This window comes from Halichoerus grypus, chromosome 14 (assembly GCF_964656455.1).
Source record: "Halichoerus grypus chromosome 14, mHalGry1.hap1.1, whole genome shotgun sequence".
In the NCBI taxonomy this organism is placed as follows: Eukaryota; Metazoa; Chordata; class Mammalia; order Carnivora; family Phocidae; genus Halichoerus; species Halichoerus grypus.
The window spans coordinates 1,170,535-1,197,635 of record NC_135725.1 but is presented as its reverse complement, the minus strand read 5'-3'; the positions used below and the strand labels follow the sequence as shown (position 1 = coordinate 1,197,635).

The 27,101-nt window shown below is 48.6% G+C and overlaps 1 protein-coding gene and 1 long non-coding RNA gene across 4 annotated transcripts in view; one reads left to right on the top strand and one right to left on the bottom strand.

The window, feature by feature from the left end:
- FAM120A (family with sequence similarity 120 member A) overlaps window positions 1-21,131 on the bottom strand; it is a 93,832-nt gene extending 72,701 nt beyond the window's left edge. For 2 of the 3 annotated variants that reach the window (XM_036113721.2, XM_036113722.2), the window contains exons 1-3: window positions 20,615-21,131; window positions 6,153-6,399; window positions 2,416-2,498 (exon numbers count right to left, since the gene is read on the bottom strand). In XM_036113721.2, the coding sequence (XP_035969614.1) occupies window positions 2,416-2,498; window positions 6,153-6,399; window positions 20,615-21,088 (804 nt within the window). In that variant the 5' untranslated portion in view covers window positions 21,089-21,131. The remainder of the gene's footprint in view (window positions 1-2,415; window positions 2,499-6,152; window positions 6,400-20,614) is intronic. The other variant, XM_036113719.2, reaches the window with a different exon arrangement.
- Window positions 21,132-21,260: 129 nt separating this feature from the next.
- On the top strand, window positions 21,261-25,058 carry LOC118549390 (uncharacterized). The gene is made up of 2 exons (XR_004924070.2): window positions 21,261-22,596; window positions 23,074-25,058. It is a non-coding gene; the product is annotated as an uncharacterized LOC118549390 (long non-coding RNA).
- The last annotated feature ends 2,043 nt before the right edge of the window (window positions 25,059-27,101 follow it).

Genomic DNA, 27,101 nt, shown 5'->3' with positions numbered 1-27,101 from the left:
AGTTGTGGGCAAGGAGGTCGCTGTGAGAGGGTGAAGAGCCCTCCATGGCAAGGGGTGCTGTGGGCTCATCACGTAAGGAGTTCACAGAACACCCACCTTCTGGAAACAGCAATCCAGTGGGAGTGACTTTGGCAAAACGCAACCCAGTAGGACAAGAAAGGGCGAGGAACACCTGCACTTGGGGACATGAATCAGATGCCTGTGAAAGCTGTGTCTACCACAGACTGTTAAAAATCACAAGAAAGTGTCACACGCAACTAACCAAATTTTCAAAAGATGTGGTTACTTTTACGAGCGGGGTAAAGCAGACAGGATAGGAACAGTGTGACACAGCAGGGATGCTCATGAGAAAGGGCACCATCATGTCCGACTTCCCCACGTCTGCCACGATGCCAAAATGATGCTACACACAGGACGTGTGCACAAAAGGCCAAACACAGACACTGCGCAGTACCTGAACTCAAAGCCAGGTGTGCCTGCATTGCAGACCGTGACTCTGAAACACCCAGAACTTATCAAGTCATTGAAAAATTATTGCAGATTGCTTCTCCATCATACCCACAAAAACCCCCAGCTGATATTTACAGTACACATGATAATACGAAAAACCTGATTGGATCCTGACTTTAAAAAAAAACCACACACACACTTTAAATGACTTGCAGGAACAAGTGAAAAACGTGAACATGAACCTGACCTTACAGAACGCAGGGGCTGCTGCTGATGTAGTTCGGTTTGCTAATAGTAATATGAGTGAGGAAGAGACTAGCCTTATTTCTAGGGGGTCGTGATAGAAACCGAAGTTTTCACAGGTGAAGTGTTAGGATGTCTGCAACTAACTTCCAAATAGTGGAGTTAAAAAACAAAGATAAATAGAAATATACTTTATGGCAAAATGTTAACTGTAGAACCAAGTAGATACATGGATGGACATTGTCTATTTCAACTTTCCACGTACTGAATATTTTTCTTAAACAAAGTGAGGAAAAGCACATGCTAATGATGTTAGTGACCTGCCACGAGATTGAGCTGGTCCCCCACTAACCCCATCAACAGTGCTGCTGTCTAATGTCTGACGTGTGACCAAAGCCAGCTCGGCTGAAATGCACGTGTGGTCTGGGGTCTCGGGAGCCTCTCCGCTGCTACCCAAAACTGCCTGACCCTTGTAAGAAGCCAGCCTTCCCTTCATCCCACCTACAAAAGCTCACTGCCAGGCAAACCGGATGAGCACAACACCTCATGCAAGCGCACCTGCCTTCAGGCTGCACATCAGCAGTGGACCGGCAGGACCACAAACGGCAGCACTTCCATCCATGAGGACACAGGAATGACACTACGGCCAACAGCAGGAAGAAAGCTTCTCTCCTTCAAGGATGAAAAACACAAAGAAAACAAGTAGCTTCTAACAAGAGGAGAAGTTGAAAACCCCAGGCCCGAAAACTGTCAGAAGGACAAGGAAAGCGTCCTGACAGCCAGCACGCCAGAAGGGAGGGGCCCAGGGGGCAAGGAGCCAGAGGAAAGAGGCAGGAAAGAGATGCGCTTGAATGATCCGGTTTCTCCAAAGTTCACGCCAAGTTACACACAAAATCCGCTTTGAAACTAACCACCACAGAAGATAGTTTACAGCGGGAGGGTCAATCTGACAGGAGACAGAATTTCACAGAAGCACCCCTGGGAACCATCCCAAGCAGCCCCTTCGCTACAGGAACCAAGGCCCAGGCTGCCCGACAGACTTCCCACCCGCCCCCCAAGAGCGACTGTGGTCACGGCAAAGGGGACTCAAGAGTCCCAGGAGGCTGCTGGCCAGTACACACCAGGCAGGCGTCCCCACAGCCCTCCCGCTTTAGAAAACCGTGCGTGTTTCCAACGCTCCTCACTTTCACAACAGGAAGGCAAGAAAGATAAAAATATAAAGTGTTAATAAAGCAGTATAAAGGGAACATTTCTCTAACGAACTTGGTCGGGTCCCCTCCATCACCCAAACACTAAAACCTTAATTATTAATTAGACTTTTATTATTTTAGAAAATTATAGAACATTATGAAATTTATCAAACTATGCTAAGACATGATCCAAGTAACAGCTGACTGTATTACCTATTAAAAATATTAGGATTTGTAAAACAATATAAAAAACCTTTAGCTAAAAGATTTCCACCTACCTAGGAACAAAGCATGAATTCCTCTAAGGAGACGTTTAAGGACATTCATTTATCTCGCTAAAGCCTAAGTGTTGGGAACAAGATAAGGCAGGTTTGTGGGTCTGTCAGTGCTGACGGTGGTGAGGGGAGGCGTGGTATCGCTCACTCTGCAGCCTATCTCCTTCTACAGTAACGGAACATCATTCACATCACTACAGCAGCAGCAAACTCAACAGCTGACCGTCACCAGCGTTGGAGACCAAGTGCACTTGTACCTTCAGCGAGGCTAGTGGATGCTCTGGGCCCAGTAAGCTCCAGTGGAAGGAGGCCAGGTCTTCGTCGGGCAGGATGTGATTCCCTGCAACACAGACACGGCACAGTGAGAAAGAGCGCGTCACTGACACTGCACACCACCATCCGCAGGTCCCTAGGGGCTTCGTTTTAGACGCTGCGGTAACTTAGGACCGTCTCCTTTGACATACCACATAAAACTTCCACACAAACACTGAAAATACATCTTCATCTTTTCATACAAAGCAACAGCCAGCAGGCAGACCTCCTGCAGCTGCCTCAGCACGACGTGAGTCTCCAGGACAGTTCCAACAGCATTCCAACGGAACAAACTGCATAAACCTGAAGTGACTTCGCTCGACAGTGCTAAGGTCAGTCTGACAATGCTGGGATATCGGGTTTCGTCTGCTCACGAGACCCTAGGCTTCAAACTCCAGGTTCCACAGCAGAGGCAGACTGCGCACTTCCAGAATCTCTCTAAGCACAGTTACGTGACTTGTGACATGGGTCAACCTCCTCCCATCACTTCCACCATCACCCACAGATGACGAAGCACAGACCACACCAGCACCAGGAATGCCACTCGGCTGGACGCCCTATCACCAGGGCTGCCTCAAAAATACGAGCTGCATCCGGCTGAGAAACTGGACTTTGGGGAACACTCTCCCTTCACTGTAGCACTTGGATGCCAACATGCCAACATCATTAGCGTGTTAGTTCTCTCGATGCAATTTAAAAGTGTCAAGTTCCTGAATAATTCTGTGATTTTTATATCATGATTTAGTCCCCTCCCCACTGAGAGGGCAGATTCATTAATTAACTACTAAGAGAAAGCAAAACAAGATGAGTTCGGGGCGCCTGGGTGGCTCAGTTGTTAAGCGTCTGCCTTCAGCTCAGGTCATGATCCCAGGGTCCTGGGATCGAGCCCCGCATCGGGCTCCCTGCTCAGGGGGGAGTCTGCTTCTCCCTCTCCCAATGCCCCTCCCCCCCCCGCTTGTGCATGCTCTCTCACTCTCAAATAAATAAAATCTAAAAAAAAAAAAAGTGATTTCTTAGTAACTAATTAATTAATCTTAATACTCTAAACATGAAAGTACTCGACACATGAGCGCTGAGCTGCCATGAATTCCAGAGGAGCAAAGTTACGTCCTCACTGTCTTACTGAGCTTTGCACTGCCTTCCTGGGTTCACAGGTGCACAGAACTTTACTGTGAAGTATGATGCATCTTAGATTTTTTTTGAAGCTTCTATCTGAAAAAATATGAGGCCAATTCCAACATCAGTAATAGTCTATTAAAATCTGGGTCACATACTTAACTGAATATTCTACCCAACCTCTCTAAAACAAAATAACTCATATAACTACACTACCCATTACAAAAAGGAAAAGGAAAAGAAAAATAATCTTTCTCATTTGAGAACACTGAAACTTTTACACAAAATCTAAAATAAAAATGCGCGCCCAATTAAGACTTTACCTGCAACTAGTCTAAAATTTTTAAAGAGGGCGCCTGGGTGGCTCAGTTGGTTAGGCGACTGCCTTCGGCTCAGGTCATGATCCTGGAGTCCCGGGATCGAGTCCCGCATCAGGCTCCCTGCTCGGCAGGGAGTCTGCTTCTCCCTCTGATCCTCCCCCATCTCATGCCCTCTCTCTCTGTCTCATTCTCTCTCTCAAATAAATAAATAAAATCTTTAAAAAAAAAATAAAAAAAAATAAAAAATAAAAAAAATAAAATTTTTAAAGAAATTCCAAGCCCTAAATTCATTATTATTCAAAATGTAACTATTGTTTTTCACTCATTTTAAGACTTCACAGGGTATGGGCGCCTGGGTGGCTCAGCTGGTTAAGCGACTGCCTTCGGCTCAGGTCATGATCCTGGAGTCCCTGGATCGAGTCCCGCATTGGGCTCCCTGCTCGGCAGGGAGTCTGCTTCTCCCTCTGACCCTCCCCCCTCTCATGTGCTTGCTCTCTCTCATTCTCTCTCTCTCAAATAAATAAATAAAAAATCTTTAAAAAAAAAAAAAAAAAAAAGACTTCACAGGGTAATTTAGCCAGAAGAGTACAGAGTTTGCACTCTCTCCTAAGAAATATATTCAACGTTTCTCAAATACAATAAACAAATATCCTCCATATCTCAAATTAGCTAGGGAATCCCAATATTCTGCAAGCATTCAATTTTCCAGTTCATTTAAGGTCAATTAATATGCCGAAGTCATTTTGTGTAACATTTAGGTAAACAGGAAACTTTTCACAATATCCCCATTTACATAATCACTTTTAACATCAGAGAAAATACCTTCTATATTTTAATATTTGAAAATATGAAAGTATATTTAGAAAATTGGTTTTAATTCTCCAAATCCCAAGTCCAAATGGACAGAAAACAGCCACGTGCTTAACAACACATAGTTAAGGTGAGATTCAAGCAAGGATAATCTGCAAAATCAGAACTGTTGACGGATTGGTGGTTACACAGTTTGAAATGCTATCACCAAATACAACACAAAAAAAATTGTGGCTCCCTCAGTGTAATTTCTAACTGTGTAAAAACTTTTTGGAATGTTTATAAAATCTCATAAGTAGAAACATCTAAACACAGCTCACAATATGACTGCCATCCTACACATTTCAGAGAAGACAAACGGAGAACACAGTAAGATCTCACTTATCTGGAGACCACGGAGCATTCAAACAGGGCCTGCATGTCCCTAGCGGCCCCCCACCCGCCACTGCGGCCCCTGGGCTGCGATCCCAGGAGGGCCCAGCCTGGAGAACGCCCATTCACACTGTGGGCACAATTCTTACAAAACCAGCCACTACAGCTGGGTGTCCAAGTAGCTTTAAACGTGCATACTACAAGCACAAAACCAGGAATGAACAGAAAAGAAAGAAAAAACTGCAAAATGCAAACAAAAGTGATAGATGAATATATAACTATTGGAAAGTCGTTTTTACATGAAACGAATTAATATATAAAACTTCAATCAAAACAAGATTTCATCTCTTCTAGGTATCCAGCATGAGGAATTCCTCCGAGGGAGTTTCTAGACATCTAAAATGCAGGTATTGGAGGTGAGCTAAGGTAGCTTATGTTTGTTGTTTTTCTTTCAAAGCAGTGAGTGCCCCCAACACACAAGAACCCATGACAGAGCTGAGTTCACAACACATTTTCTTCTCTAACAAACATAAGTTATGACAAAGGGTTAAATGTCTAATTTTCATAGTGAGGATGTGCTTAACATTTGTGATTTTAAAATACCATTTTCCCCAAAGTATTAGTGAATTTATTCACAAAATTAGTTTTCCGCCCCGGAAAGAACAACACATAAACGAATACTTAAGAACAAAAGAAGCACATTATCAGCGACACCAAAAAATAATACTGAGTAAGGAACACCACTGAGGAGGGGCACACTCCACAACATTCCAGCACTGACATTTAAAAATATCAGTGTGCGGGGTGCCTGGGTGGCTCAGTCGTTAAGCATCTGCTTTCGGCTCAGGTCATGATCCCGGGATCTGGGATCGAGCCCCGCATCAGGCTCCCCGCTCCGCGGGAAGCCTGCTTCTCCCTCTCCCCCTCCCCCTGCTTGTGTTCCCTCTCTCGCTGTCTCTCTCTCTGTCAAATAAATAAATAAAATCTTAAAAAATATATATATATATATATGTGTTCCCAGCGTAGAACCCTATCAAACGAAGCAGTTCACACTGCCCACCTACCTAACAGAGCAGCAAAGATAGGGAAGCGGTTTGGGTTCAGGTCCAGCTGCTTGGCGACCTCGTGCATCAGATACTGGCTCGTGGTGAGACTTTTCCCATTCCGGCTCAGTTTGAGGGCGTGGGCACTGAAGTAGTAAGGGATGTTGCACAGCGCGTAGTCGGAGTCGTAGGCGACCAAGCCGTGGAAGCCGTTTTCTCTGCAGAAACCGATCACTTCCTGATGGTGGTCCTCGATGCTCTGGGCCACCTGTGCAAGCAAGAGGAGCATGTGGTCAGAGCCCGCCCGCCACAGTGCCCATGCAGACGCCTCTGTGCAGAACCTGCAGATCCCAGATACAGAAACACCCAAAAGAGCCAAAGAATCAAAGAACCATAAAAAGGGTGTGGCACACCGCTCGTGGGAGCAAGCTCTGTGGGAGCCATCTCCTGGTCAGTGACTACAATCCCATCTAAACTGCAAATTAACTGCCCATTTCTTGTCATAGTCAAAGATCGTCCTGCTTAAAAATACACAATGCCAGCTGATCCCCGTTAACAGTATTCTGAGGGAAAAAAGGGAGAAGAAACACGGATAAAAGAGGAAAATAAACAAGTGTCAAAGCAGGAGACAGAAGCCAGCCACCTCGGTAAAACCAAATAATTTCTTCAAAGTAGAAATATGTCAAATAGGTAAAATAATAAAAACGATTTTTTTTTTTACAGAAAAGCCAAGCGTTACCCTTCACCCACAGATCTGCTAGTTATTATACACGCTAGAGCACTCAGCATATGGGGACAGTAGTAAAGGTGAACATTTACCCCAAACAACACTGTCACATGGTTACCCCGTGCAAAGGATCAGACCTGGTGGTGTAGTCCCAGGCTCAGGACCACCATGGGGACCAGGCTGAAACTCACTGCCTGCTTAGTGATGAAGACTACAAAGCTGCAGCTTCTTTCCTTGTCCCGACTCTCCCAGGGTGAGTGGTCCGCCGCAGGTATCCCGGAGACCCAGGAATCTCGGGGACCGTAGCATCCTAAGGGCGGGCAGCGGGCAACACCCGTGGAAAAGTAAAAGGCTCTAGGAATCTTTCTACTCCCAAAACATACCAAAAGGCATTTGAAAAACACTTTCCTAAAATATATAAAGTCAAAGACAATCAATTCTTCTCCTATTTCCCAAATTCATTCAACCAACTGAAATCTGGTAGATTTTTTGTTTCTACAATAGATAAGGTATTTGAGAAAACAGATTTTTAAATTAAATCAAGTGACTCAGCTAACGGTAGAAAATTAACTCCCCAAAGAGCCCTAAAGTTGAAAAACATGCGCCTTAAATATAAGTGTCTAGAACTATACTGTCCAATGTGTGGCTATACTGAATTAAAATCAAAACTAAATCACATCCAAACAGTAAGTACGAGTGTTCAGGGGTCACCGGCTGGGCACACTGTGGAGTTGCTCCCATTTCTCACTGAATTTCACAGGACAAGTGGTCACCGTATTTTGTTGGAAAGTTAGTTATAATGAAATCTCACTTAGAAGCAAGGCAAACCCTTTAAAAATGCTATTTAGAGGAAAAGTAATTTCCTGCATTCTCTTAATACTTTTATAAAAACATTTTACTTCGTAAGAAAAATATAAACATTTAGTCAATTTATTTCTATTTCTTAGAATAGAAAAATGCACTTTCGTCCCTTATCTAAAAACACTGTACCTTCACTAAAACAGAAAAGTACAGTTTAAGAAAATTCTGAAGTGAGGCCAGCTCCACCTCTCCCAGCCCAAGCCCCCGCCTCCCCCCACTTCAGGATGCACAACTTTATAATGACAGCAACGTCTTAAAACATTTCTAAATCACAGCAAACCCTGGCTGTCGTCCAGACAACTTTAATCATAAATCTGCACAATCTCCCCAGAAGCCCTGAAATGAAAGGAGACTGTGAGTGACCACCCCTCACCCCCCACCCCTCCAAGGAGTTCCAGAAAAGGCAGCATGGCAACTTGCTCCAGAGCCAGGCGCCCTGTGGAGATGGGGCAGAATTAAGTGCAGGAGCTGCACACTGCACACCCGGTATGTACGTTTGTGACAGAGTCTATTAAACCACTCTCCCAGGACGCTGCAGCCGGGGCCGTCATCCTTCCTGAGCGCCCCCGTGCCAGTCACCAGGCTGCACGCCTCACAGCCACCCGGGAAGGGGAGGAGGGGAGGGGGACCAGCCCGGTATGAGGGCCCACGACCAGGGCCCCAGGGGGGAGGGCAGGTGCACTGGCCCGACGTGAGCACAGCGGGGAGGTGGCAGTGGCAAACTCAGAGGAAGCAGGGATGGGGTCTCACCTGGCAGTTCTCAAGGAAGGCTTCAGAGTCCTACAACAATCGGCACTATACTTTCAGAACCTGAAAATGTGCGTGCCCTTTGACCCGGTGATCTCACTCCAGGAAACGGAGCCTAAGAAACCAGCACCGGTAACAAATGCTGGGAGCGTCAGAGGGTCAGAGCAGGCTCCCGTGGGAGAACGTAAGCTAACACCCAGGAGCTGGGCAAACACAGCAGCCCGCAGTGTTGTGCAGAAACACGGGCAAAAGCTTTCGACAAAACACTAAGCAAACTGTTCAGAATCAATCCCCTGTACACAGAGCAGCGCGAAGCTGCGTCAGTGGGGAAACACTGGAAGGGACACAGCAAACGCCAACAGCTGTGTCAGGACGGTGCAATTAAGCTTAACGAAAACTTCCTTAGAGGAAAAAAAAATGAATAAAAACGCTGAAGCAGCACTAGGATAAGCCACACCCACACTGGCCTCCTCAGTGTCACCACAGTGGGGACAGGCGCTCTTCCTTCCCCAAGGATGACAAGGCATGCACTTACTCATCTGCCAACCAGGGGTCTAGCCTGGCATCTGGCACATGGTAAATTCCAAAAGAAAGAAGAACACTGGGGGCCCCATTACGGGGCCCCAGGAGTCTTTAAGCTACCTGCGCAGATGGGTGAGATCTGCTCTATCCAGCAGAAGGAGCAGGCAGAGGGCCTCGCAGAGGGCGGACTTGGGGCTCTCCACCATCGCCTCCTTCCGCCATCCCAAGCACAGTTCCCTGTTCTTTCAGAACATCTGGTTTCAGTTGGCATTAAAAAGCAAAGTGAATGAGCTCTTATTAATTCACTAGAACACTAACTTGCAAATGATTAACAATACCTTATCCTCCCTCAAAGCACACCCAGCGTTAAACAAATAGCTGCCCACTAGAATTAACGTCCTAAAACAAAAGATGGAGGAATCAAGCCCGTGAGCATGGACTTCAAGGCTCGAGTCAAGGTGGGCTGACCTGTGCCCCTGTCTTGCTCATCTTTCCCACCTCAGGCACCCTGAGGGCCGGCAAAGGGGACAGAACCAGAACGCCTAGGTCCCAGTTCTGGCTTGACGCCCACCTGCCCAGCCAGGAATGTACAATTCATGGGTCTTTAAGTTTCCTTCAACTTCCAAATTTCTGGTATTCTCTCCCACCTTTACCTGAGGAAAGGCAACATGGCCTTAAAACCATAAGGTAACAGAGACACGATCCTCCCCCGGCGGGCGGGTAATGGACGCGTGGTGGTCCGTTACCACAAAACCCTGAGGCCAGAGTTCAGAGCTGGGGATGTAGGTGGTGGACACACATGACATATGCACTGTCCAAACTCATACAACTACACCTCTCACACGGAGAATGAACTTTAACGTATGCAAATTAAAAACAAATCGGCCGGGACATCTGGGGGCCAGGAATGAATGCAGACTGGCTAAGGTACAGAACTGTACTAGAAAAGTCTGAAATGACCTCTCTGAGTGGGGTGGGGGCTGCTGCCCTAGGTAACTTTGGAGAACAATGTTTTGAATGGAAGGTCAGACTTCTGAGGACAGGCACCACTCAGATGCTGACCTCTCCTGGTAATGTGTATCTCGAGGGCACAGGGGTGCAGGTGACAGCGCTGAGACCACATCATGAATGGTGGACGAGCCAGGTGTCTCACCGTCAGAGAACGGGGTTACACATGGGCAAAAGGAGGAGGCTGGCACGACCCTATGGTGCCAGCTTAGCCATGGAGACGTCCTATGAACTGATGTGTAGGTGACAACACAGACAGGCACAGAAATCATCAGAGGTGACGTGTGTACACACACACCTCCCCGCTGTTGAAAGACAGCTGAAAAGCAGCGACACCCCAGGAGTGAGAACACCTGCGCTCTGATGTGGTTTCTAAATTCCATTCTCCACGAAATGGAACCAGGGCCCTTGAGAAAAATGGGTGATGCCAGGGCAGGGAAATCCAAGACGGTCCTAGGGCACGTCTCTGTAGTGCCAGAAAGGAAGGAGGTGCTCACAAAACGAAGGAGGGGTGTGCCAGGACACAGGAAACCGCCCCCCCCCCCGAGAGACTCCCAATGGCCAAAGCTAGAATAATTTATGCAACAAAATAAAGAACATATTAGGTTATCACCTAAAGTATAAAACTAATACACGAGCCCATATTAGTCCAAACAAATGATTACATAAACACAGTCTGCCCTACACAAGAATTCCAACAATAATGTGAAATCCCTCCCAGGAGCTGAAGCTCACCCCCACCGTCCCCCCGAGAGGGGGCTAGCCTAAAGGACCACTTCCAAAGAAGCAAACCAGCAACGGGATGAAGTCGTGTCACAGAGCAGATGCCAGCAGACTCCACCATGGTATGGTGTGGCAAAGGGCACTGCACCTCTGGGGCATTCCTCCCAAAACATGAGAAAGCACCAGGCAGCCCAAACTGGAGGCCAGCCTACAAAATACCTGCTCAGTAACCCAAAGTGCCAAGGACACCAAAGAAACAGAGGTTGAGGAGCTGTCCTGGACCAGAGGGGCCTGAGGAGATGAGACACCTGAAGGCCACAGGGCAACCCAGATCGGGGCACGGAGCCTAAAAGAACCCCGGCGGAAGGAGGGATAAGAACTGAATGAAGAACACAGTGAGGCTCATGGTACCGCATCAATGCGAACTTCTTAGTTTTGATAACCGCTCGCTCACAAGCTGTTACCACGCATGGAAGCGGAGGGAAGGTTATTCGGGAACCCTCTGTACCCTCTTGGCAACTTTTCTATAAACCTAAAATTATTCCACAGTTAAGTTTATTTTAAAAAAGAAAAAAGTCAACAGTCTACAAGACACCAGCTGGAAGACTATTTTAAGCTACTTCACCAGGTGAACACAGCATTAACAGGCATGAACAGCACAGTCTAAGATCCTATTATGTGAAAACACATCTCTCCGCAGATCGTGGGGCTTCAGGAAGCAGGAGAGCCCACTGCAGGTGAGACTGGGCCACTACAGACCTGCGAATAAACGAACCAAGTCCCCTGGCCAGAGGGCCCCGGGACAATGCCTCAAGACGAGCACCACCTCAAAGAGCAGGTGTTGGGACTGGGTCGGTGCAAGGTCTGGCTAGGGACAGGAAAAGGGTCTAGGCTGCGTCAAAACAGGACTTGAAAGGCAATTATTTAATTAAAGATAAAAAGTAAATGTCAGAGTTAGGCTTCAGGGAAGCAGGGTCTGACAGGCGCTGGCTGTCCCTCTCTTTTGAGCATCTGCTCTCCGGGCCTGTAAGTCCTCTGCTCTGGGGCCCGCCTCCCACCTAAGCTGCCCGGGGACAGCACCCTGCTTCTCTGATTCCCTGGCCTCCAGCTCCAGGTGCAAACTGGGCAGAATATAACGAAATCGGTACACCTGGTTCTTAATTCTAATTTTAGAAGTGAGGGAAAACTATGACATACGATACTGGGATGATTATTTCAAGCTAAAAACTTGAAGCCCTGAGACCCACCTTCCTACAAGCGGTAGTAGAGGGGTAAAGCCTCCCTCCCCGAGAGTGAGCCAAACCTGGAATTCTGCACGGCCTCAGTAAGGAAAACCCCAGGCTGGTACCCCGAGACCACGGACGCCATAAAGGCAGGTTTCTGTCTCTGGTGCCAGGGGGTGAACCCCACTGCCCACTTTAACACTTTCTGCACTTCCACTTCTTCATCTGCAAAAGTAACACCATCCCTACACCTCAAAGGGCAGCTGCAACGGTTAATGAGCAACTGCATGTAAACAGTTCAGTCCTTCATAAATAACAAACGCTGATAAAAGTCGGCTACCATTTGTCTTTAAGAAAGCTGCATAAGAAAGGATCTGCTTCTTCATACTTTTCAAACATATGGGACCTGAAACACTATGAGTTGTCATAAATAGATTTTCCGACATCAAGAAAAAAAATACTGTGAGGTTTTTCTTTAGAACGGTTTTATACCAGCTCAGGGAATAATGTGACACACCCTCCAGCCACTTATGAGATTTAAAAGATGTAAGTTAACCTGAACGTAAGAGGATAGGAGTCGACCTAAATTCTTTTGCTTTTTTAAAAAATGACACCTTGATCTTGAACTCTAGTTGCCAGGTCCTGGGTGGGTGAGATTACTCAAGCTACTCACTCCTGCTCGAGTCCAACAGAGGAATGAGGACATAAAAGTCAACTCCAATTTGGCGGAAGATTTTTATTGTTGTTGTCAACATTAAAAGGGCAATTTCAAGTTATGACATATTTTAGCGATGTCTCTAAAAACTAAGTCTCTCCCCCTGAGGAAATCTGGAATCAGAGCTGAAGAGCTTCTTACCTTACACATCTCTTGCCTATTCTATAAGAACTGGTTATAGTGGTCTTAGAAGGAAAAATAATTTTTCAAAATAAGTGAGTGGCACATGAAAAGATTCTCGACTTCATTAATCATAAAGGAAATGAAAATCAAAACCACAATGAGATACCATTCAAAACCCATAAGGATGGCTACTATCAAAAAAATAAACATAAATAAGCAGGTGTTGGCGAGGTGAAGAAATTGGAGCCTCACACACTGCTGGTGGGAATGCAAAAGGGCGCAGCTGCTGTGGAAAACAGTATGACCATTCCTCAAAAAATTACCCAGAGAACTACCCTATGATCCAGCAATTCGACTTCCAGGTATATACCAAAAGAACTGAAAGCAGAAACTCAAACAGGTATTTGTACACCCATTTTCATAATAATATTATCACAACAGCCAAAAGGTGGAAGCAACCATCAACAGATGAATGGATAAAGAAAATGTGTATAGACACAGTAGAATATTACTCAGCCTTGAAAAAGAATAAACTCCTGACACCTGCTACAAAACATGGATGAACCTTGAGAACACTGTATTAAGTGAAATAAGCTGGTCACAAAAGGACAAATACTGTACAATTCTACTTACATGAGGTCCCGACAGCAGTGAAATTCCAAGACAGAGTAGGTAGTGGGCGCCAGGGGCTGGGGTGGGGGGGGTTGGGGGGGGTAGAGTTTCAGTTTGGGTGTTTAGTGGGGACAGAGTTTCAGTTTGGGAAGATGAGAAAGTTCTGGAAACAGATGGTGCGGATGGTTGCACGACAGTGTGATTGTACTTAATGCCACCACACTGTACACTTAACAATGGTTAAAACAGTAAGATTTGTTATAGTTTACCACAATTTAAAAAAATAAAATTAAGAATATATAATAATAAAAAGAGCGTTTTGTGCCATCAACCTGTCTTCTTAAGAAGCCTAAGCACTTGGCTCCAAGAGGTAACTTCCTACTTGTCAAAGATAGAGGTTTTACTTTTCCTTCAGATGACGACGTTAGTGTGCATCATTAGCAAGGACTGTGGCTGCCAGGCTATGTAATAGGCTGAGACTTCCTTTTTTCTTTGCAATCTCTTTAATAGATTGCCTTAATGCCTGGCCAATAACAGGTACTCGATTTTTGCTAAAGGGAAGATGAATCATCAACTGGGAACCAGTCAGAAAAGAGAGTATCAAGAATATAAGGTGAGCAAATAAATCTTACACAATGGCCATTGATCCAGGTGTTGAAGGAAAATAATTAAATGTCTGTCTATATAAATAGAACAAAGCAAATATCTGATTAAAAAGTTAAGCACCTACACTACATACATGCAAGAGGAGTAAACTGAGTCCCCAGCCTCAAGCAGCTTGCAGTCAGCTGGGGACGCACCAGGCAGCTGTAACAAAGCGGGACCCAGGAAGCCCAGATGCACAGGCGCACTGTGCGTATGCCTGGTCCAACCTGTGGGATCATCAGAAGAGGCTCCATGTGGGGCGCCCGGGTGGCTTAGTCAGGTAAGCGTCTGCCTTTGGCTCAGGTCATGATATGACCTCAGGGTCCTACGATGCAGCAATGGGTGTCTGCTTCTCCTTCTCCTCTGCCCCTCCCCTGTTCATGTTGTCTCTCTCAAATAAATCAATAAAATCTTTACAAAAAAAAAAAAGAGGCTCCATGAAGGAAGCTGGCACCTGACATGGACTTTAAAGTATGAGCAAAATCCTGACCAGCAGAAGTGGGTAGTTGGACAAGAAGGAGCAACACGAACAGAGTGGGGAAGCTGAACGTTTCCTGGGGAAGCAGGGAGTGGGATGGCTGAAGCGCTGACAAAGGAGAGCAGAGGAACTGTGAGCCATGCGGGCAGGTGGAAGGAGCTCAGTTCAGGAGGGTCTGACCCTCAGTACAGAGTTTGGATTAATGGTTTTGTTCAAGGTGCCGGCAGGAGTGACGAACCGGAGGAGGCCGCAGGCCGCACCGACAAGGTGTGCAGGGTGAGTTCCACAAGTGAGGCAGCAGGCGTGGGGCCCAGTCAGATGAGATACAATTCTGACGGCTGCCCACACTTAGACACTGGTGAATAAAATGGTACCCTTAGGGTAAGTCTAGCAGTGTACTTTTTGCTCTATTTTATTATTCTGTATCATTTTTTCTAAATGCCGGTAAATACCCAATAATTTGGTTTCACAAGCACCAAGGGGTTTGCACAATCACTTATTCGGCCTATAGGCTCCACTTGGAGAGTTCACATGGTGGGGGTACTGGAGTGAGGAAGGGCACGTGGGAGACTGCCGGGCTTGCAGAGGGACCAGCAGGCTGGGTCATGAAATGCAGGGGGAGGGGGCAACACGACGACTCTAGGGGGCCAGGAGTGTGACCTTGAAGTGGATGACGAGGCTCAAACCAGTGAAGGTTATAAGCAAAATCCGAGGAGCCCAAGCGCACAGAGGATGGAACAGAAACAAGAATGAAGACTAGCTCAGAAGGGGTTGGGGCTACAGAAGGGAGACAGCATTTCAAAGTCTTAACGGTGAAGTTTCCCGCTAATTACAGGGTCCCATCTGGGGTGGCTAAAGCACAAGCACAATGGCCACCTGATGTGAGGGACAGGAGGCAGCAAGGGGGTGCTGAGTGGTCAGGAGACACGCTGTCAAGCACATAACACCAACGGCCCGACAAGTCTCCCGAGCAGGCCGTGGGACTGGTCAGAAGCTGTGTGCACACGTGGACAGCAGTAACTTCAAAGAGGTGATGCTGCGATTATGAGGAGGAAGAGCATGCAGTGGAGAACAGTGGCAATTATGGGAAGTCTTATTTCAGTAGCTCCAGGAAACAGAAGCACTCTGATCATCGAAAAGGGTTCAACAAGGCAGACAAAGGAGAAATGCTGGCTTTGATCAGTCTAACTTCAAGAAAAGGGAAGAGATTTAGACATGGTGATGAATGTTATAGAAATCAGTGCTGAAACCACAAATCGGGGGCTCAAGAGCATAATCCAACCCACAGCCTATTTTGTTTGGCTTAAATAGTATTTTTTAAATGGGATAATTTCAAATAAAAGTCTGGATTCCTGGCTTTCTTGAAAAACGTGAAGTCTGATAATGCCGGCTCTAGAGTCCAATAAGGTTTTTAAAACATGCACACTCTTGGATCTACCAAGTTTGTGTGTGCACCATTAGCAGGGGGCTGGATAAACTATGGAACACTATGCAGGCATTAAAAAGAATTAGAATTATATAAACATATAAAGATTTTTTACATCCTTATTTAAAAAAGCAAATTGCTGAATAATGTATTGTGTGATCACATTAATGTTAAAAATTAAAACCATATGGTGATAGTACATAATATGTTGTGTAATGTATAATAGAAAACATACATAGGCAGCTGCTACAGAAAACAGTATGGCAATTCCTCGAGAAATTAAACACGGAATTACCATATGACCTACCAATTCCACTTCTAGGCATCTCCAAAAGAACTACAGCTGGGGCTCAAACAGAGCACACCCAAGTTCATAGCAGCATGACTCATTATTCACAACACACAAAAGGGGAAGCAACCCAAGCATCCATGGACAGATGGATGGATAAACCAAATGTGGTCTGTGGAATATTATGCAGTCTTTAAAAAGGAGGGTAACTAACACAATGTCACAACATGGATGAATCTTGAAGACATTAGGCTGAGTTAAGCCAGTCCAAAATTGGTACACTGCAAGATAATAAATATTTTAAAATAAGTATTTTACATGGGTGACTGGTTTCGGTTGTAATGTGGTCAATTTTGAACCTAAGTATTCCCTGGTCAATTCAAGGTCTTAGAGAACAAGGTGTAACGACTAGTTTTTGGCCTCTCCTGGATAGAAACCGTGCCACTCCCACTGTAGCTGGAAACACAGCAGAGGCAGTGCTATCGGATCTGACCTGGGAGTGAAGTGCAGGTAGGCACACCCTGAGGCATTCTTACACAAAGCAACTGAACTTTGCCTTCAGCTCGGCACTTCCTCCTTGAGAAGGTTACTGGTTACTTGTCCCCAGATGTAGCCTACTCAGCAATCCTGTCTCATCCTATATAAAATGGGTAACAAAACCCTGTGCTGGCCAGATGAGACAACGCCGTGAAAGGGCCCAGCGAGGGCAGGCACCTGACAAGTCAGTCCCTGCCCCATCGGGTACGCATCATCATCCCAAAATCTCAAGCCACAGCCAAATCTCACAGACTTCCACTGACGTAAAGCAGGAGCACGGCTTTATTATGTCAGACCTAACTAAATATGCCAGAGCACCGGCTCAGGGGAAGATCTGAAGGTCTTCATTATAAACCCGCACCGACTCAAGTCTTGTGGCAGGAACATTTAGGAAAGCTCCAGGGATTTAATGCCACAAAGATTTTTAAATAAATATCAGTCCCTCCCTGAAGTTACAAAGGTTGTGATGACTCAAAGCACACAAGAGGAAACACTCCCAGTAACTGGCAGAGGCCAAGCTCAGGCCAGGCAGTTCAGTGACCTGAACAAAATTAGCCGATTCATAGGCCAACTCCTAATGGTTAAAGAAATATAATTATTACTGTACCAAAAAAATTACAATTATTACTCTACCAAAGACATACTCTTCGAAGTCAAAAAAGATTTCTCTAAGCAAAGCTGACAGGAAAGTAAGCCTTTCTGCCAGTTTACAGAAACCTAGAAGGCCAACAAGATGGTAGATTTTTATAAGACACATGCCTCATGGACCCAACATGACATATAGTGACATTTCACGTCAATTTTGGCAATTCCTTTGTCAACTTTACATAATACTGTAGAAAAAAACTACTGATTGTCATACAGTAAAATTAACTTTACTTCTGATGTGTAGTTCTAAGGTTTTAAAAATGCATTCCCGGGGCACCTGGGTGGCTCAGTCATCAAGCGCCTTGCTTGGGCTCAGGTCATGATACCAGGGTCCTGGGACCGAGCCCCGCATCGGGCTCCCTGCTCGGCGGGGAGTCTGCTTCTCCCTCTCCCACTCCCCCTGCTTGTGTTCCCTCTCTCACTGTGTCTCTGTCAAAAAATAGATTAAAAAATCTTTAAAAAAAAAAAAATGCATTCCCACCACCACCATCAGAGTACATAACAGTTCCATCACCCCAAAAAGCTCCATCCCCGCACCCTCCCCTGACCCCTGCCCTCTGGCAACCACTGACCTGGCCATGAGAATGTCACAGAAAGAGAATCACACCTTTAAGCCTGGCTTCTTTCGCTCAACATAAAGCCTTGGAGATTCAACCCACGAGTTGCCTGTACCAAAACTTCCTGTTGCTGAGGAGTAGGACGGCACAGCATGGACGGACCCGTTTGTTCAGTCACCTACTGAAGGATATTTTGGCTGTTTCCAGTTCTGGCTGTTATGAATACAACTGCTATGAACACTCAAGCACAGTCTTTGTGTGAACAAAAGTTTCACTGGGTAATGACCCTGGAGCAGCACTGCCAGAGCACATGGTAAGTGCATACTTAACGCTGTGTGCCAGCCTGCATTCCCACCAGGCATGTGACACGCTTCCAGCTGCTTAGCATTCTTGTCAGCACTTAGTATTGTTGGTAACGCTTGTTTTAGCCATTCTAACAGGCATACGGTGATATATTATCATGGTTTTAATTTACTTAACCGTTTTAATGGACATGTCTTAAAAAAAGTACACACCGCTTCATTCCCTTAGGGATCACTGAACATAAATTTTTCTGACTCAAAATCATCCTTGCAGAATAAACACTGTGCCACCCTCGGGAGCTACTCAAGTACACAGGATTGTTTTCCTGATTCTTCCTCATAGGCCACAGAATTATGTCTGGTTTTTACAGCTGTTTTTTTTTTTTTATCTTCTCCCTTACCAAGTGTCACTTCTTGCTATTAATGGCACTCCTGACTCGGGCGACTTTCCTCTGCACCCTTCTCTCACGCCGAGTTTAGAAATGCGTTACCAAGCTTCTCAGAACCAAATCTGAGAAGGAGAGGATTTGATTCTCCAGTGAGGAAAAAGAAAGCTTTGTTTTTTCTTTTCGGGTCACTGTACCAAAACTTCCTGACCTCCCATTTGGCAGCTTAGAAATTTCTAGTAGCTAAATTTCTTAGACGTGTTCCAAAAAGGTGAGGCTGCCAGGCTAAGTGCGCACTGGGTACCCGAGCCCTGACTGTATCAGTCTGTGCGACTAGCACTGTGCGATGCTTCTGTAGCAGGAGCTAAAAGCTTACCTAAAGCAAAACAGGCATGTAAAAAACCATCTTGTGTTTGGAAACCTCAACGGGAGAAATCATCTCAAATCTAGTTTCCAAGCACTCACACATTGGTACAAAAATTCTGAGCACCTAGTAGGTAAACCACACAGAGAGGTGCGGAGATAAACATAAAGACACTTCTTTACAGTTAGAAAAGAATTCAGGAGTTCTTTCAAAAGATACAGAGCTGTGCACACCCTGAATCTAATCCTGCATAATATTTACAGAGTTCCTTTGAAAGTCACTTGACCAGAAAGCTCATCCTGCCTTTTCAGTGCTAGTTTCCAGCTCCGAATACCTTTCAAATATTCGGGAGGTGGACAGGCGCTGGGAATCGCCGCCGCCTTACTTCCCCGGGAGCCCGGGCTCCAGGGCAGAAAATGCCAGCGGCGCCAGGCTCTCACCCAAACTCCCAGCGGACTGGCTGTGCTTGTGCCAGGCCCACAGACCAATCCCCGCTCTCCCGGCCGCCACGACCCGCAGACTTAGAAGCCCTGTCACCAATCGCAACAGGACCGGGGTGGGACTTCCGCTATCACTTTAGGCTTTCCCACCACCATCTCAGCTCAGGCAGACAGGAAGAGTGAATTTCACAAACTTTGAGCTTAAGCACTTTCAAGCAGAAATAATGGCAAACAAGTTGGAAGACACAGTGGCAGCAGCCAGAAAACCAAAACAGACGCCTAAATTTTTAACAAAGAACAACGAAAAAGGAAGCAATCAAAACTGGAGTGGAGGGTCATTGATTTGCATGTTATCTGTGCATGGCTGCTGGGTCCCGAGGCGTCCTTGGCCCCGGCTCAGCGAGCAGCCCTGTGCCAGAGGGGCAGCGGAGGGGCGGCGGCGGCAGCGCTGACGACCTGCGTGCACGGCCCCGAGTGGCCGAGTCCTCCCTGTGCAGAGACCTCAATCCTGGACACTCGGATGCCCGTCCCCTTCGCCCTGACTCTGAGCGACACCCTTCCCAGCAGACACACAAAACCCAAGACGCGAAGTCACAGAACTAACAGAATTCCATCATGTCCAATCCTGCAATTCTGTGAATTCTAACGCACACAGAAATCGGACAATTTCTCCAAACACTGTCATCTTAGAGGGAACCTGGACACAGCCCTGTGTTCCCAAAAGGGGAGCCCCCTCGGCAGGCCCTGGGCGGCTCGAGCCCCGGCTGGACGCGGTGACAGCGGCGCGCGGTCCCCGTCGCCCCCGCTCGGGACCCCTTCCTGTCGCCACGCAGCCCACTCGCCCGCACGGAAAACCTGTTGCTGTGCGAGCACCGCCGCACGCGAAGGGAGCATCCGGTGCAAGTTCAGGCCGGCGACCTGCCCGCCTCGGGGAGGGAGGGCACCCCCGCGACGCCGGGGCGGGGGCGCCGCGCCCTGCGCGCCCGGGGCCAGCCCGGCGCGCGCCCGGGGCTCCAGGCCGGCCGGGGCTCCAGGCCGCGCGTCCATCTTGCGGCCCCCGCGCCCTCTGACCCCCGGCCCCCGGCCCCGACGGGCCGGAGCGCAGCCCGCGCCCCCCGCCGCCCCCCGGCCCGGCCCCCGCCGGCCGCACCTTGACGTGGAAGCGGATGAGCGCCAGGCGGATGCAGTGCGCCATGCAGACGGGCGGCAGGAACCAGACCTTGGGCGGCGGGGTGCCCTTGTTCTGGACATGGCTGACGATCTGCTGCGCCGTCTGGCGCTCGTTGCCCTGCCGCTTGACCCACTCGTGCAGCCGCGCCTTCTCGAGCGCGCCGTTGAAAAACACGAAGAGCTCGATGTTGCCGCCGAAGCAGGCCTTGGCCAGCGCGGCCAGGTAGCCGAGCATGTGGTTCCACTGGCCGCCGCTCACCCAGTCGGTGTAGAAGCCGCCGTAGAGGCGGTGCAGGCAGTTGTCGGCGTCCACCAGCAGGCGCAGCGGCGTGTGCGGGGGCCGCTGCCGCCCGCCGCCCACCAGGCTGCCCCGGGCCAGCTTCTGCAGCTCCACCGGCACCACGGCGCTCGGGCAGTGCTTCTCGATGTAGTCCTGGAAGCCCTGCACGCCCATGGCGGCGGCGGCGGCGGCGGCGGGCGCGGGGCGGCGGGGCGGCGGGGCCGGGGGCGGCGGGGCCGGGGGCGGCGGGGCCGTGGCGCGGCCGGGGCGGCGGCGGGCTCTAGGGGGGGCCGGGGCGGGCCGCGGGCGCGCTCATGGCCGCTGCGGCCGCCATGTGCTGCCGCCTCCCAGGGCCATGGCGGGAGGGACCTGCGCCGTGCGCCGCTCGAGGCCCGGGCCAGGCTGAGGCGGCCTCGCGCGGGCGGCGGCGGCGGCGGCGGCGGGGCGGGGCGGCGCAGGCTGACGCACGCGGGCCGGCGGAGGGCGGAAGAGGCGGTGCCGCGGCCTGCGGGGCCCGCACCCAGTCCGGATCCCGGCCCCGGCGGGGAGCGAGAGGCAGCGCGACCGGCCCGAGGGAGGGGGCGCCGGGACGGCCTCGCGGTGGCGGCTGTGGGTGCCGTCACCGCGGGGAGACCCCGTCCTCGTCCGCGGGTGCCGTCACCCTGAGGAGAGCCCCGTCCTCGTCCGCGGGTCCCGTCACCGCGGGGAGACCCCGTCCTCGTCCGCGGGTCCCGTCACCCTGAGGAAAGCCCCGTCCTCGTCCGCGGGCCCCGTCACCGCGGGGAGACCCCCGTCCTCGTCCGCGGGTCCCGTCACCCTGAGGAGAGCCCCATCCTCGTCCGCGGGTCCCGTCACCCTGAGGAGAGCCCCATCCTCGTCCGCGGGTCCCGTCACCCTGAGGAGACCCCCGTCCTCGTCCGCGGGCCCCGTCACCGCGGGGAGACCCCCGTCCTCGTCCGCGGGTCCCGTCACCCTGAGGAGACCCCGTCCCCGTCCGCGGGTCCCGTCACCGCGGGGAGACCCCCGTCCTCGTCCGCGGGTCCCGTCATCCTGAGGAGACCCCCGTCCCCGTCCGCGGGTCCCGTCACCGCGGGGAGACCCCGTCCCCGTCCGCGGGTCCCGTCACCGCGGGGAGACCCCCGTCCCCGTCCGCGGGTCCCGTCACCCTGAGGAGACCCCGTCCTCGTCCGCGGGTCCCGTCACCCTGAGGAGACCCCCGTCCCCGTCCGCGGGCCCCGTCACCGCGGGAAGACCCCGTCTTCGTCCGCGGGTCCCGTCACCCTGAGGAGACCCCCGTCCCCGTCCGCGGGCCCCGTCACCGCGGGAAGACCCCGTCCTCGTCCGCGGGTCCCGTCACCCTGAGGAGACCCCGTCCCCGTCCGCGGGTCCCGTCACCCTGAGGAGACCCCGTCCGCGGGTCCCGTCACCCTGAGGAGACCCCCGTCCCCGTCCGCGGGCCCCGTCACCGCGGGGAGACCCCGTCGTCGTCCGCGGGTCCCGTCACCCTGAAGAGACCCCGTCCCTCGGGTCCCACCACCCGGAAAAGGCCGCGTCCCGACCCCGAAGCCGGTCAGCCCGCAGAGGGAAAGGGGGGCAGGCTGGTCCGGAGCTCGGAAGTCGGGGTGCGTCGGGGGGAGGGGCAGCAGATGGCACTGGTCCTTGCGGTGCCGCGTGTCCTCGGGGTGGGTACCAGAGCTCGGAGATGAGCGCGTGCTAAGTAGTGACGGCGCTTTAGCTCGCTGGGGACACAGCCCCTCCGGACTGCGGTCGTCCGCAGACCGGGGTGCTCGCTGTGGGCGGCCGAGGGGGGCGGCCCGGGCCCTCGGGGAGAGCGCTGTGGGCCGCCACGCAGCGCCCCCGGGCCGAGCCCGCTTCCCCGCGGACGGGGCTGTGGCCCGCACACGCCGGGCGGGGCGGCGGCCTGTCGGGGTCACGGCGCGCACCGGCGGGACCGTGGCTCCTCGCAGCGCGCGCTCCGGTCCGCTCCCACCGCGAGCCGCCCCGCCCGGTCCCCGGGGCTCGGCAGCGCCTCCGAGGACGGCGATTTCAGCCCTTGCTGCTTTGGCGGCTTTGCCGCAATTGCTGTAAAAATGAGGTTAATCCTGTATGTGTATTATGCTTCCGGACGACTTTTAAAAAAACACATTAATGTCTTGCAGAATGAAGCATTTAGAAACTCTGAACTCTTACTGAGAGCTCGAAAGTGGCATTTTTACCTACCTCCAGCCCTGCCATCTGTCCTTTTTCCGAGGAGCCCCGCCGAGGAGCAGCCCAGACAGCAGGTGCGGAGCAGATGGAGCCTGCGCGCGCGGCTCCGAGAAGCCCCCCGCTCTCTGTCCCTGAAAAGGCAAGTTGGGCTTTTGTCACGTCTTTTCTTGTAACTTCACCTCAAATACAAGCCAGTGTGATACATACATAAGTAAAATGTTCTTGGTATTTTGATAAGTATGTTCAATTTTTTAAAAACAGACTGTAGCAAGTGAAGCCACTTACCCTTGCACAAAATTAGTAACGAAGCCAGGATTATGTGTTACTCAGAAATGCAGTTAGCCGTTTAAGGCCGCATTAAATGCGGACACCCCAGAAATGTCCACATGGCCTCTGTGACCCACTGCAGACCCACAAGGTTAGGAAGAAGAATAGTTTCAATCGCTCATTGTATTTTAATTTATAGCATTGCGTTCCATATATTTACTGTCTTTATTTTAAACGTGCCTGTTTTTAATTTTGTAAATGCTTTAGCGCCAGTATCTGGGATTCAGGGAATAAATTTTCACCTTAAGACAGTGTGGATACTAAGGTTCTGGAGTCAGACTGCCCAGTCTGTCTCCTCCCAGCTCTGTGCCCTTGTCAAAAGTACTGTCTTTTCAAACCTTGGGTGTTATCATTTGTACAATGAGGGCGTTAGTAGTACTTACCTCCCAGATTGTTATAGGACTAAACGAGATAATTTGTGTGCTTACCACACAGCAAATACTCAGTAAATGTTGGCTCTTATATTTATTATTTCCACATAATTAGTTATATTAACTTTATGCTTGAGAACATGGACAAGTTATTTTACTGTTTAAAACTCTAAAATTGGTTTTCATAAGTATAAAACATAAAATTAATTTATGCTTACTTGCCCTATTTAACTATGTGTTCACCTTTTTAAAAAAGCTAATTCTTTCATTTTTTTTTTTAACTAATATTATTAATGGCTGTCAAGATGTTTGGCTGACAAATATTTTATGTAATCTGCATCCTCAGCTCAAATTCAGGGGCTGGTTGAAGTAAAAAAATTTTTAAATATCGTTATTTTTACAGTAAACATCTGTATTTAAAATTCAGTAAAAAATTATAATATATTCTTGGGTTCACAGCACATGGCAACTAATGACTGGGGACCTTCATTTCCAATGACTTTATCCTTGGACAATTCACTTAGAGTGTATGATAAAACTTTTCATTTCACCAAGAGATTGTCACACAAGTGAGGAAAAACTTTAAAAAATGCTAAAAAGGACATGGTCCTATGCTTCACAAAAATTACAAAATGAAATCTCAGGAAAAACGTTGTGATTAATACACAAAGAGAACAAGCCCATGGTGTGCAAAAATTATCAGTAGGTGGAAAACCAATGACAGAAATACTATTTTCAGCTCTTTTACGATTCAGCCAATCTGTTATTGATCAATTCATCTACAGCTCAAGGTAGGAAAATACTGTCTTAGTTACATGACTCTTTCCAAAGTAAAGTGCTTTATAGTAGAATAACACCTTTGATTAATATTCTACTTAATTGAGGCTTCTATCTACCAGCAATAAAAGGTAAGTTTTCATTGTTTCAAGGAAGGTGAAAGGGAGCTCTGCTCCCACCCATATAATCACTAGCATATATTGGGAGAACAGCAGGCTGGAACAGCTAAGCATGGAATCTGTGACCTGAGCAGAGAACAGATTAATCCCTGCTTGGGATTTGAACCTATAATGTTTACCTTGCACTAAGGCTCTAATCTGTTAATTGTCAACTTAAATGACCTGGAAGAGCACACAGGTATCTCTGCAGTCTTGAAGATTTTGTTGTTGCTGTTTTGGTATTCTGGAATTAGGAAGTGCTTTTCGTTTTTAGTTATGTGGATTAAAAGTCCTTTTTCTTCACAGGTGTGGATTTATTTTCTCTTTCAACCATAATTTTTATAAACAGGTATACAGTTATAGTTTTAAATTGTAAGTCACTGGGAAAATATAAGCAGATTTCTATAAATTCACATTTCTGGCACTCTTCAAGTACAGCGGGAGTTCCCAAATGCATGGCAACGTTTTACATCGTCAGTTGGTGACCATCTCCGCTGAACAGCTGCTGCACTCTTTATCACCATACTTTTCCCTTCCCTATCTACAACAGTTGTTGGTGTCCATTCTTTCTGAAGTCTGCAAAGGACTTACTGCCTGTGTCCCCTCCCCACCACTTGTGGGAATGCCTGATGGCCTTCCTCACACTTTCTGGGCATCCAAGGCCTCTTCCTCCCAACATCTGTCCTTACTGACATGAGACACTCAAGCATCACACTGTCTTCACTCCCACCCTCACCACTGGGAGCTGCTGAGGAGGAGGAGACAAACATCCAAGGGATGCTTTGGAAGACAATACTCAGTCAGCATATAGTCTCTCTTATTTGGATAGAAGACCTTCATAGTCATTCCTTAAATATGCCTGATGGAATCTTCCAAATTTTTTTTTTTTTTGGTAAACTAAATTTTATTTCTCAATATGATATAAATCTAATGAGAAAAAATTTTTAAACCAGCAACTCCCATTCATAGTACAAAACCATTTTAAGATTTAATTATTTAGAGTCTAGTTATCATTAAATGGTCTGTTACATTTGTACAAACTATAAAAAAATGTTTCTGGAAGGAACACTTCTCTCACACCAGCATATGAAGAGCATCCAGGCCTGACCAGGTTGGAACACATGAACCTCACCTCCTCCAGGGACCCTGTAGCCTCACACACAGGAACACACAGTCATTCTTTGGAAAGTGAGCTGAGGTTCCCCACACGGACTCCTCCGCTGTCTAGGGAAGAGATTAGGGTTGCCTGCTGAGCTATAGGAGCACAAGTGCCTTGTTGGGAAGGCAGGGAGAAAGTTCTGCTTTAAATGCAGATGCCCTCAGGGTGGAGCAATAGCCTGAGCCTAGGAAAGAGCTGGAAGCAAGAAACAGCTGCGCCTTCTCTGCTCACCACTGCCTCCTCCCATCCCTGCCTGCAGCAGGTCCTAGATGGGGGTGCACGCAGCACCAGCCATAGCTGAGGGGCTAAGACATCCATCTCCACATCAGTGCAAGTGGGAGTAAGGATTTCAGCACAGATACCTCCAGTTTTGTTAAACTAGGAAACCCTATATTTCAAAATAAACATTTCCACATCATTAAAATAGAAAAGATGAGGGATGCCTGGGTGGCTCAGTTGATTAAGCATCTGCCTTCAGCTCAGGTCATGATCCCAGGGTCCTGGGATCAAGTTCCACATCAGGCTCCTTGCTCAGTGGGGAGCATGCTACTTCCTCTGCCTGCAGCTCCCCTTACTTGCGTGCTCTCTCTCTGACAAGTAAATACAATCTTTTAAAAAATAGAAAAGATTATAGACTCAGTGATCTTTTTTTTTTTTTTTTCTGAGAGAGAGAGAGAGAGAGAAAGCATAAGCAGGAAGGGGGAGGAGGGGCAGAGGGAGAGAAAGAGAGAATCTTAAGCAGGCTCCATGCCCAGTGCAGAGCCCAACATGGGGCTTGATCTCACCATCCTGAGATCATGACCTGAGCTGAAATCAAGAGTTGGACACTTTAACCAACTGAGCCACCCAGGTGCCCCTAGACTCAGTAATCTTATCCTAGCATTTACTTTTCTTGAGATGTACTGTCCAATAGAACTTTCTGTGATGGAAGAAAACTGAGCTGTGCTATCCAATATGGTAGCTGCTAGCTATATGTAGCTATTGAGCACTTGATGTATACAATTGAGGAACTAAATTTTTAATTTCATTTAGCTTTCATTAAATAGCTACATGTGACTAGTGGCTACTATATCAAAAGATCTTAATTCCTAAAGAGCTGAGCAGTTGCATCAGCCTTGCCTCATATTGGCTTACATTTAATGAAATTTATTCAGTAAATTACTTCGTAACGCTTCAACATAACATCA